The 12,045-nt window shown below is 35.6% G+C and overlaps 2 protein-coding genes across 2 annotated transcripts; one reads left to right on the top strand and one right to left on the bottom strand.

Annotated features, from left to right (window-relative positions):
* The first annotated feature begins 1,123 nt into the window (after positions 1 to 1,123).
* On the top strand, positions 1,124 to 9,474 carry LOC109007223 (DNA-binding protein SMUBP-2). The gene is made up of 15 exons (XM_018986811.2): positions 1,124 to 1,360; positions 1,449 to 1,553; positions 2,651 to 2,719; positions 2,896 to 2,985; positions 3,098 to 3,181; positions 3,752 to 3,916; positions 4,978 to 5,165; positions 5,656 to 5,728; positions 6,208 to 6,261; positions 6,679 to 6,936; positions 7,431 to 7,637; positions 7,765 to 7,868; positions 8,096 to 8,240; positions 8,779 to 8,913; positions 9,047 to 9,474. The coding sequence occupies exons 1-15, from the start codon at positions 1,271 to 1,273 to the stop codon at positions 9,221 to 9,223; spliced, it is 1,944 nt and encodes a 647-aa protein (XP_018842356.2). The 5' UTR covers positions 1,124 to 1,270; the 3' UTR covers positions 9,224 to 9,474.
* LOC109007224 (dehydration-responsive element-binding protein 2F) lies at positions 9,262 to 11,346 on the bottom strand. The gene has a single exon (XM_018986814.2). The coding sequence runs from the start codon at positions 11,109 to 11,111 to the stop codon at positions 10,251 to 10,253; it is 861 nt and encodes a 286-aa protein (XP_018842359.2). The 5' UTR covers positions 11,112 to 11,346; the 3' UTR covers positions 9,262 to 10,250.
* Between the last annotated feature and the right edge of the window lie 699 nt (positions 11,347 to 12,045).

Genomic DNA, 12,045 nt, shown 5'->3' with positions numbered 1-12,045 from the left:
ATATAAGCATACTGAGAAATACTAATATTACAACTCAATAATAATAAAATTATGATTTTGAAATAAAATCTAAATGGGTCAAGATGGATTGGTTTTGGTTAAACGGGTTGATCTATTTATAAATTGTCTTAATGGGTCAACCTGTTTTGACCTAAACTCTTTAACATCAAATCTGAACTCGTTAATTTCATGTTATATTCATGTCGAATTCACAAGTCATGTCACATATTGTCACCTTTAAAACTAGTCCACTACTGTCAATTTGCTCATCTTTTTAATAAAGTAATAAAAAAAAATATATAGTATAAACTCATATATTAACCATTATCTCATAAAATATTTGTTTTTGTGTTGGAAGAATAGAAATTCTGTTTGCAAATGATAAGTAGGAGTGTAGTTGGTCCGGTTTGGTCCAATTTTGTATAGTTTTTAGAATCGAAATGGTATATATTGGTTTTGAAAATTTAAGAACGATATCAGACCGATTTACTATCAAAATTGAAACTTTCAATTTTCTAGTTTCGATCTTATCCGTTCCCATTTTTCCAATTTTACAAATTATCTATGTTATTAATAATATGATGTTTATATATATCAAACTATTAGTCTATTTATATTATAGTATAAATATATTATTTTATAATAATTAACACATAATAGTATAATATTAAATTTAATTATAATCTATATATAAGTTCTAGACTTTTTATACAAGTATATATGATCAAATATTTTATTATGCCAAAAATATATTTATCGTTGATATATATATATATCAAATTAAGTTTATATTAATAACTTAATATTAGTATTTATGTTTAAGATCAAAATCTTATGTAATATTAATTTTGTATTATAAGATTAAAATTTATATATTATATCAAATGTTATATTAAAAATTATAAGTTTACTTTTATGTTATAAGATTAATATATTTAAATAATACAATTAGAATTTAATATTATATTAATTATTAATTTAACATAATAATATATATTATAAAAAATTATAAATATATATATTAGTCCGCTTAAACTGATTTTTAAGATATAAAAACGATACGGCATAGTTTAAAATCGGTTTTGATTATTAACAACCCGTACCACCAGATTGCTTACAAACCGGTCCGGTTTAAGCGGTTTTCGATTCTTTTTTTTTAACACCCAGGAAACGGAGAGAAACCGATAATCGTTCTGCTGCGGCGCTGCGCTGCTCCTGAGTCTCCCTCTCCCTTTCTAAAGAAGCGAAGTGGCGGACAGCAACGATAGCCATGGAGGGAGGGAAGACGAAGAAGATCTCATCTCCTCTCTCTCTCCAGCAATTCATCTCTATCACAGTCCCTCTCCTCGATTTGGAGAAGGTTCTGTATCTCTCTGTTTAAGTGTATATGTGCGTGACTTTATGTCATATGGATATTGAAGTTTTTCATTTCTAATAAAATGGTTTAGGACGCTGAGATATCGGCATCAATCAGCACAGGCGCGTCTAGAAACTTAGAGACTGCTCAAAAGAGGGGCTCCACTATTCTCAATCTGAAGTGTGTAGACGCTCAGGTTTTTTTCTATTCTAATGGTTTCCGTGAAAATGGAAGTATATAAAAAGGGAAAATACAAGATTATGTTTGTAATTTCTTTTTTCATTTTTTTAAATTTTTTTCCCTGAAGTGGTCGTCTTTGGATTGCTATTAGAGCTGGTTGAGAAAAAAATCTTGACTTTCTTTCGTTTGGAGTAGGCGATGGAAGGAGGATCCGATTCTGGCGTGATGTGTGGTGTGTGTAACGAACTTTATTTCCGATGGCTGTCAATAAAGATGCATCTCTATTCTTCTGTTTGGACACTAGGGGATGATGGAACTCATTTCTGGAGTCGATTTTTTCGATCTTTTCATGTTTGGGGGTTCGAATTGGTTGATTCTCTCCTGGATTTATTGTACTCTGATATGTCAGTTGCCAGTGGTAGTCCTTGGAGGTGCATTGTGGCGAAGTCTTCCAAAGTTTGTTTTGTCGCCTGGACAACTGCCATGCCTAAGATTTTACCTGTGCATAATCTAATGCGTAATAAAATTCTTGTCAAATCTCGTTGTTTACATAAGTGTAGGCTGTGTAGCAGCCAATTGGTTGATCATCTATTGTCAGATCGTACCTTTGTGAGAGATTCGTGGTCTTTCATATTTTCTGTTTTTGGAATTAATTTGGGTGATGCCAAAGAAGGTGATAGACGTCTACTTCAGCTGGAAAGGCTGTTTGGTTGGCATAAAATAGTCCGATATGGAATGCAGCTCCTCTTTGCCTTGTGTTGACGATTTGCAGAGAGGGGAATAACTGTACTTTTTTATGCTGTTAAAAGTCTTCTGTTAAGTCCCACCCGTTTTATTGTGTTTTTTGTATGAATAGAGCCTCGTTATGGATGGGGTTTCTTGTGATTCATTTGATTTTTGTGGATCTCTTAAACCTTGGATTGTAATTCTCAAGGCGATTCTCTTGTGCATAAGCTTCTTCTTTTATTAATAAATTTCTTACTACTTGTCCCGAAAAAATACAAAAATGCACTATTTTAGTTCCTTTTTATTTTTACTGCATTTTTTTGGCAACCAAGAGCATTGCACTATCTAGGTTTTCTGTAATCTTCTTAAACTTTTTTGTGGCCATAGACAGGGCTAATGGGGAAAACGCTTCTTGAGTTTCAATCTACTAAAGGGGACGTTCTTCCTGCTCACAAGGTGAAGGTTCCACAATCCTCATTGATTGCTTGTTAAATTCAATTTACTTATTCAATTTACTTACTACTTGTAATGAAGCAAGTGCGGTGTTTTTAAGATATTGAAATCATATCCTAGCTTTGGCTTCTAGTTTCACATTTTAATTTTTTTTTCCTTTTATTTCTTTCTGGTTGTAGTTTGGCACACATGATGTGGTTGTTTTAAGACCTAATAAGGCTGATTTGGGGTCTCCTGAACTTGGACAAGGTGTGGTTTACCGGTTAAAGGTAATTTTGAGAAACAGAATGTTGGGTGATTACTTAATGCCATGCTTTCTTTACGAAACTGATGATCATTTTCATGACTACTTGTGCTGGTGGTTTGCTGTGTATTGAACAGGACTCTTCAATCACTGTTGCTTTTGATGACATCCCAGAAGACGGTTTGAATAGTCCCCTTCGTCTTGAGAAAGTGGCCAATGAGGTATTGTTCAGAGCTTCCCAGTTAATGAAGATTTCGAGTTGGCTTGAATTGTTATGTAATTTATATTTATTTGAGGGAGATTAGACTTCTATGGTGCTCTAGGGATCATTTACAGGGGTACATAGTAGATATTGTACATATAAGTTCCCCAAAATGTAAACTGGCTACAGGAAATACTGTACATCAAGTTTGGCTATACTGCAAAACATGAACCGGTATGATTTTTTTGGATATCCAACTGTAGCAGGCCATGTACAGTTACTAACATTACATGACTTTGGAACTTATAAAAAAAAAAAAAATTACAAGTTTGTAAGCAGTTCAAACTGTAAGATATTGAAAACTGTATATTGACTCAGCTTTCTTACATGGATCATACCTGTCATTCATTCGTAAATGAACTGTACAATTTAATTTCTAGTTTCTATAAGTTGCAAAGTCCTCAAAAAAGGATGTGGTATAAAAATTTTGGCACCTCCTGTTCTATGCTGAGATCATTTCAATCGTTATACTATGTGTTATAGATATTTGTTGGAAAAATAAATGCTGAATTAGTGATTATCTTTGCAGGTGACATACCGAAGGATGAAGGATGCCTTGGTACAATTGAGTAAAGGTGTGCAGAAGGGGCCTGCAGCTGATCTCATTCCTGTTTTATTCGGAGAGAGCCCACCGACAGTGACCAAGAAGGATGTCAAATTCACCCCCTTCAACTCCAACCTTGATAACTCTCAAGTTTGTAAACATATTCTCTTGCATTTCCTTACACTCAAGCATAATTTTTTGGTTTTTGAAACAGTTTGTTACTAAAGAAACTCAAAACGAAAAGATTATGGTATTGAGATTCACGTAATCATGAAAAAAGAGTCATACAGCCATATTAAGAGAATTCTAGCAAAATCCAGTTGGTTTCTCTTTTAGTATTGAGACTATGTCATTGAATTGAAATTTTTTCTCAACATCAATCTCAATTAGATTGTTTATGCTCTATACATTCAGTTTTCAAAATTTGGAATATAAAGCTCACCTATCGTAAAAATCAACACTGCCAGTTGCTCAAAACTTTAAGGGTAAACACTAAACAATAATTGGAACTGAAACATAAGTGAATAGAAAGAGTTGCAGAATAACCATAAATGAAGTTTAGGAAATTGTGAAGCTGGATTCTCTATGCATATTCTCCTGCGTACCACCTTTGTACTAAGATTTCAGCTGTCATTTGTGCTCTATTTTAGATTGTCATTTGCAACCTATCAATGGATGAGCTTAGAATGTTTTTTCTTAATACTTTATTCTATTGGTCGATTGTAATATACTTTGATGGCATGAGCATTCATGATTTCCCTGTATCTTTAGACAATCACGTATAGGTATTGCTCTTGTATGGACGATATTAGAACTTTATTTTTTCATACTCTACTCTATTGGTCGATTGTAATAGACTTTAACGGCATGGACGTACATGATTTCCTTGTATCTTTAGACACTTATGCATAGGTGTCGCTCTTGTATATGTCCCGTGTACTTGGCTTCGCCTATTTTAATAAAATTCTTATTTACTGATAAAAAAAGGTATTGCTCTTGTTTATGTCCCGTGTACTTGGGCTATGTCTATTCTCATTAATAAAGTTTCTTTTTTACTGATAAAAAAATTATTGTTATTTAGAAAAAAAGTGTGATTTTAAACATTTTCACCCATGCTTGCTTGATTTATGCATGTATATGTTCACTCTTTATGCATACTCCATTTCTCACAAACTAATGCACCTAGTCTCTACCCTTTTTTTCCTCCAAAGAAAGATGCCATTTCAAAAGCCCTGTCATCAAAGAATATATTCTTGCTGCATGGCCCTCCTGGAACTGGAAAAACCACAACTGTGGTGGAGATTATCTTACAAGAAGTGAAACGTGGATCAAAGATTCTTGCATGTGCTGCTTCAAATATTGCTGTAGACAACATTGTTGAGCGACTTGTTCCTCACAGGTAAAATACAGCGAACATGTACTAGAATAAGTATGTATTTCTATAATTCCACAGGTTTTCTTATTCATTTTCACTGAAGCTATCCTATCACGTTATTGTGGCAAGTCTGGGTTCTATACATACATATGTCTTGTGAACGGTTTCTGAAGAATGTGATCAGTGAGAAATTCTTATAGCTATTGATCTTCTCACTTGTGTATGGTGCTGTTGCATTCAATTGAATGTAGCTGCCAATGGGCTCAAACATTTTCCTAGCATTGCTTTTTAGGATTCATATAGCTCATTGCAAGTAGGAATTGTTGTGGTTGGTTTAATATCAGGTGTCACCCCTTATTGCGTTCAATTCTGTGGAGTAAAAGGGAAGGTTTAGGCTTTGAAAATCTCAGCTTTCTATATTGAGGATTCTCTTTGTTATAAAATGGTTTGAATTTTCAAGTGTGTCAATATCAAATCTAACAATGTCTTTATCTATTTCCACATCTTCTCTCAGAGTAAATTTGGTGAGATTGGGGCATCCTGCACGTTTACTGCCTCAAGTATTGGAGAGTGCGCTGGATGCTCAGGTTTATAAAACCTCAAATTTAGGGAAAAAAGCTTGATGCCTGGAATGCTTGCTGTCATCACAGTGGATTTTGTTTAATTCCATCTCATCCCATGATTTATATGTTTTTTGTGTCACCGTAGTGTGCACCATGACTTTTCTCTTGTTTTGCATGGGAGCATGTCACGGCTACTTGTATGAGCACATATTGACAGTCCTTTTCACTTTATAATTATTTTTGGCTAAAGAAACTGAAAGTTCACTCCTTTTGTTATATTGTTTTATGTACCTAATTACATGTGTTTTCATTCATAAATCCATTGATTCTTCCTTTGATGTCTTCTAGTCTCTGGTTATGGTACTGTGGACAAGACATTTCCTCCTTTCTCTGACATATCATAAAGCAGATGTTTTTTTCTTTTGTGTGGTGTTGTTTTAATATACTTTCTAATCTTTGATAAAATTGATGTTGTCCTTTCATGTATGTTTTCTGCTTTTTAGGTTTTACGGGGAGATAATAGTGCTCTGGCTAGTGACATTCGGAAGGAAATGAAGGTAGAGGTTTGAAGTAAATTTGAAGCAAACTTGGTGCACAACGTTTTCCCATATATGCAGTTAAAATTATTGAAAAATAATGCTTAATGATAAGCTTTGCCGTTTTATAATTTTATCGGATGAAGTTTTCTAACCAAAATAATGGTATTTAGTTTTTGGGAGAAAGTTGATATATCCTTGGGCGTGGTTGGCTGTTGCATGTTATATAATTTATTCTCTAAACTTAAAACATTACTCCATAGTTTCTGGTTCATCCCGCCAGAAGGCTTTCTTTCTGGAAGTTTCTTTTTGGTACCAGAACCTTTTTTTCGTAAGTTTTTTTTTTATAAGTGGTGCCAGAACCTACTTCATGCTTCTGTGATCTGATAACTTTCTTATATCTTAATGCTTCAACTTGTCCTCACTGCATTTCTTCAGGTCTTAAATGGGAAACTGTTGAAAACCAAAGACAAAAACACAAGGAGAGACATCCAGAAGGAGCTTAGAACTCTTTCTAAAGAAGAGCGTAAAAGGCAGCAACTTGCTGTTAAAGATGTAATTAAAAGAGCAGATGTGGTGTTGACAACCTTGACTGGAGCATCTTCCCACAAGTTGGATAACACTTCATTTGACTTGGTGATTATTGATGAAGCTGCTCAGGCACTTGAGATAGCATGCTGGATAGCTCTACTAAAGGTAGTATTGCACACATAATAACACCAAAAAACATATGCACTTCCCTTAAAAATGTAGCCATGCCCCATGTGTGTTAAATTTGGGGATGCCATAATTATCACTCTCGTTTTTAATGGTCACTCATTTTTAATGCTTATTACCCTGGTCTTTGGATACACTTCTTTACCATACCATCTATCAGGAGTAAAAATGTCTTTAAATATATGTAATGCAGAATGATTCTCCACATTTTAGGTTGCTCGAAGACAAAAAAATTTCAGCCAAGGATGCTTTGAATTTTGAGAAGCATCTTCTATAGTGAACAAATTGTGTCGGTCATTGCTTTTAATGGTTTAAAAAAAAACCGATGGTTTCTATAGGTTATCAGAGTTGGTTTAATGTGTATATCAAAAGATTGAAGGTAATTGCGTAAAAATGAAATATGGTAATGATACATGTAGAACATCTACTAGCACTCACAGCACCAGTTAACAATCTGAGTTTATTTGTTTCAGGGTTCAAGATGTATACTTTCTGGTGACCATCTTCAGCTTCCCCCTACGATTCAAAGTGTTGAAGCTGAGAGGAAAGGTTTGGGAAGAACCCTATTTGAACGCCTTGCAGACATGTATGGAAATGAAGTCATGTCTATGCTCACCATACAGTACCGCATGCATGAGCTAATTATGAATTGGTCATCTAAAGAGCTTTACAGCAGTAAGGTGTGTTATGGATGTTGGTTTAGATATAACATATCAGTAATGGGTTGCGAAAAACTTTATGTCTGTAATATCAATAAGAAATGGGAAAGGAAATTGTGCGATTTTGTATGGTTATATCTTCTTACAGATAAAAGCCCATCCAAGTGTTGCTGCACATATGCTTTTTGATTTTGAGGACGTGAAGAGAACCACTTCGACCGAACCCGCCATTCTTCTCATAGACACAGCTGGGTATGCTACATTGTTGCCATATGCTGAATTATAATGGTTTTCACAATAATTGCTTAGGGTTTCTCCATGCCTGTTTGGAACTGCATTGAATGGTTTCATTCTCACTGTCCTTAAATTTTGAAGTCACACCAAAATTCTAAACTGGTCCACCAAAATTAGAAGACAAAATGTGTCAAAAAAGACTTTTTTGATGATTGTCATACTTAGTTCATATTGATCTGATTCAGGTGTGATATGGACGAAAAGAAGGATGAAGAAGATAGCACATTGAATGAGGGCGAAGCGGAAGTTGCTATTGCCCATGCAAAGAGACTTGTTCAAAGTGGAGTCCAGGCTTCTGATATTGGTATTATTACCCCATATGCTGCACAGGTATAGGTCTTTCTTTTGTGAGCTTTGATTGCTGAAATTTATCTGCAATCTAGACCTAGTAAACCAGGTCATGTACACCATTCAATAGAAAGTTAGACGCATCGACTTTCTAATTAAGAGTAGGAAAACACATCACACTTGATTAAATCTAGTAAAAAAGATTAAAATTTTTCCACCCCATTTGGCCCCCCTGGCACTGGGGTGGCGAGATCCACCCAGGGTGGGGTGGTTTGCCACCATAGAGGCTGGCCGGACCACCCCTCGGGTGGTTCTAATTTCTCCTTTTTTTCTTAATTTTTATTATAAATCATCTATTATATAAATAATCCAGTGCACATGAGTGTATTCAGAATGCCATGGAATCCTTGCATGTCATTGTATTATTGGTCTTATTTTACACCAAACCATGAGCTTCATAATTATGTAATTATGGAAATCGATCAAAATAGCTGCTGGATGAAATGAAAAGTTATTTTTGTGCACATAGTACGACACTATATATATTTTTTCATTGCTGATATTGTATCTAGTAATGCAGGTTGTGTTACTAAAGATATTGAGAAGCAATGAAGAGAAACTAAAACACGTCGAAATCTCAACAGTTGATGGCTTCCAGGGACGAGAAAAGGAAGCTATTATTATTTCCATGGTTCGATCGAACTCAAAGAAAGAGGTACGTTATTCATCTTCATTACTATTGTTAATTTATTTCTTCAGAAGAAATAAGATAGTTAAAATTTCAATTACCGTGAATATTGTAGAATAGAAAAAATTAATCTTGATTTTTTTTTTTCAAAACATTTCAGGTGGGGTTTCTGAGTGACCGCAGGCGAATGAATGTGGCTGTGACACGGGCTAGAAGGCAATGCTGTCTTGTCTGTGACACCGAAACAGTGAGTAGTGATGGGTTCTTAAAACGATTAATTGAATATTTTGAGGAGCATGGTGAGTATCTAAGTGCCTCAGAGTATCAAAATGAATAACTAAAGAAAACTCAAGGAAGATAATTTTATAGTTCTTCTGGATGAAAAGTTGTTTCAACTTGCTTGCACTTATCAAAAAAAAAAAAGTTGTTTCAACTTGCTATTTTTGACATGCAAAGTTGTCTGGAAACTAGGCTGTTGGACCCATCTTATTCATCTCTACCGTGCATTGTGTTCATTGTGTCAAAAGTAAAAGACCAGTTATCTTTGCACTTTCATAGTAATGCTTAAACTTCCTCATCAAGGTTCAACTCCATTCTTCTTTTCTGGGGAATTGTCAAAAACTCAATGGGAATGTTTAACTAATGTTTCACATTTTGAATATGACGTATTTGAGCTTTTTCATAAAGGCCAAGAATGTATACATCTGGTTTTTTTTTTTTTTGTTCAAAGTTTTTGCCTTCGTGAGTCATCTTCATTGCCCACTGTTTTTTGCTACTATTTAATACTTAGAACAGATCCAAGCATAGATTTATATCCTGAATATTCATTCATCTGGAAACTACTGTGGCAATCATGGCTTCTATGCGTAAGCCTCACTTTTTCCATTTCCTTTTTCATACAACTGCTTTGTTTAATCTATCTTTATGCCCAAATTTCTTCCAATTATAATCTAAGATGTTGAAAGCCCCCACTTCTAAGATTTTCCCTGTAAGTTCCCTCAGTTGGGTAGGACCCGAGCAAAAACATGCGTTGTTGCAAAGATGGCCATTATAGTGATCGGAAAAATGATCAAAGTGTTGATCAGTTCACCTTAACCATTGGTTAAAACCAAGGCCAATTTTAGTTTCGCAGCCACAAGAAGTAGAACAACAAATTTCTCGCAGCCTTTAAAAATCTAACTAAGCCCTCTCTCTCTCCCTCATCTCTCACACACACAGAAAAAGTGAAAGTGAACTGATGTCTACTAGGAGATTGAAATGCTACGTACGTGAGAGTGATGAAACTGGTAGTAGATTTCAAGCCGAAGTAATTTCCAACTCCACCAAAGCTAAATACTATTTCTTCCCGAAAGCAGCTGATCCTCTCAGAAATTCCAGATGGAAGTAGAGAAACTGATCTCTTCATTAAAGTCACAAACTTGGAGGTTACCGGCTTCTGCTCCTTGATCTGTAATCCCATGCATCTCGATCACTGAATCCCAGTTAAAACTCTTGTTGGCAAAGGTTCCAGGTCCAAGTTCGTCATCACATTCTTTCAATGCCGCATCTGGCACTGCAAAGCTTAGTGTGGCATCGGTTGATTCTGACTGTCTCTCGTCTTTCAGTATACCCAACTGCTGAAGAAACTCATTGAGATCAATCTGTGGTTTCTCATCACAAGCTCCCAGCATCTTGTCTGATGAAATTTCTGCATCTTTCCTCTTAACTGTTGGGTTTTCTATTTGGTCACTCATGGTCTGGATTTTAGCTTTTGAATCGCATGAAGATGAACTGGTAGAGGGTGTTAGGCTTTGAACCGCATTTTGCTTAAGTTCTTGGAGCCTCTGATGAATGACATGAACGCTAGGCTGGGCATTTATATTAAGCAACGCGCAAGAAGGAAACATGGAAATGAAATTCTTGGAAGGAAACCATTTGAACTTTTGGGACTTGATTAGAGGGTTGGGGTTGGGGTTGGGTTGAAGATGAGGAAGATTGAGGTAAGCATCTGGTCCATACAATCTCCTTGCAGCCTCATCATAAGCCATGGCAGCCTCTTCGGCGGTGGCAAAAGAACCTAACCAGAGTCTAGTCCTCTTCTTAGGCTCTCTAATTTCGGCAACCCATTTGCCCCATGTTCTTTGTCGAACACCTCGGTACTTGCACGAGGCATTCAGAGGGCCACCTTTGCCTCTAGTGGGGCCTTTCTTCCATGGCTTTAACGAGGATCTTTTGCAATTCTCCATGGCTTGTTTCAGGTTGGGTCTGAGGAAGATGAGTGAGTAGGGGAGGAGTGTCAATAAGAGTTGAGACTGCCAAAAATGGGTTGACAGGCGCGGGATATGTAGGAGTAAAGAGTGCAGCTTGGTTTCAATGTGTTCACGTTGAGGGGGAAGTTTTCAAGCCCATGTGACCGTTAATATGTGTATAGTGGATCTGTGCATGTTCTTATCCATGATCGATGCGTAATTTCACTCGTGATATTTTTTTCAAACTTCATTTGAAAGTTTTATTCTTCAACAAAATAATTAAAGCAACTAATATAAGAGTAAGCACTCCCAAGTTTTTATAATCGAACTCCTTTTTCCTGATCCCATACGTAACTAACACTGTATCTCAGAAGCTTCCAAGAGTACTACCATGAATTTTGATGCTAATTCCAATCTCCTTGAATTATAGGCAAGCTTTGTCCTCCATTTTATATTAAAAATGATTGATTTTTTTTTTTTTCATTTAAAAAGACACTTCGAAATATGGGAATGCTGTGGAAATAGAATGATGGCCAGCAGATCGTGCTAGGAGGTTTAGGTTCAACTGGTACAAACGAGTGGTCTTTTATTTTATTTTATTTACTGGAAAGATAGCATTAAATGTTGAGGTGGTGAGTGGAATATTTTTGCAAAATATTATAAAGAAAGAGAGTACTTTGAATGAAGCCTGACTATCTATCTCTTCCTTGGATTCTATTGGCGTTGGTTGTCCATAAATATAATTGAGTTGAATTTTTACTCAAGAGAGTTTGGATTTCAAGAATACTCACCTCACTGCATTTTTCATTTTCACGAGCTCTATTTCACATGTTTTCCTGTCATTCTCAACTTGATTCCCGGGACTCCCTTCACCTTTATCCCATGCTATGCTTTCCCCCCTCCTCCTCTCTCTCTCTACCCAAATGTGTAT

The sequence above is a fragment of the Juglans regia genome, chromosome 3, assembly GCF_001411555.2.
Source record: "Juglans regia cultivar Chandler chromosome 3, Walnut 2.0, whole genome shotgun sequence".
In the NCBI taxonomy this organism is placed as follows: Eukaryota; Viridiplantae; Streptophyta; class Magnoliopsida; order Fagales; family Juglandaceae; genus Juglans; species Juglans regia.
This window is presented reverse-complemented; position numbering and strand designations above follow the sequence as displayed.

Coding starts and splice junctions, on each gene's coding strand:
- LOC109007223 (XM_018986811.2), top strand. CDS start 1,271: ATGGAGGGAGGGAAGACGAAGAAGATCTCATCTCCTCTCTCTCTCCAG. Junction 6,262..6,678: donor ACATTCGGAAGGAAATGAAG/GTAGAGGTTTGA, acceptor GCATTTCTTCAG/GTCTTAAATGGGAAACTGTT. Junction 8,241..8,778: donor TTACCCCATATGCTGCACAG/GTATAGGTCTTT, acceptor CTAGTAATGCAG/GTTGTGTTACTAAAGATATT.
- LOC109007224 (XM_018986814.2), bottom strand. CDS start 11,111: ATGGAGAATTGCAAAAGATCCTCGTTAAAGCCATGGAAGAAAGGCCCC.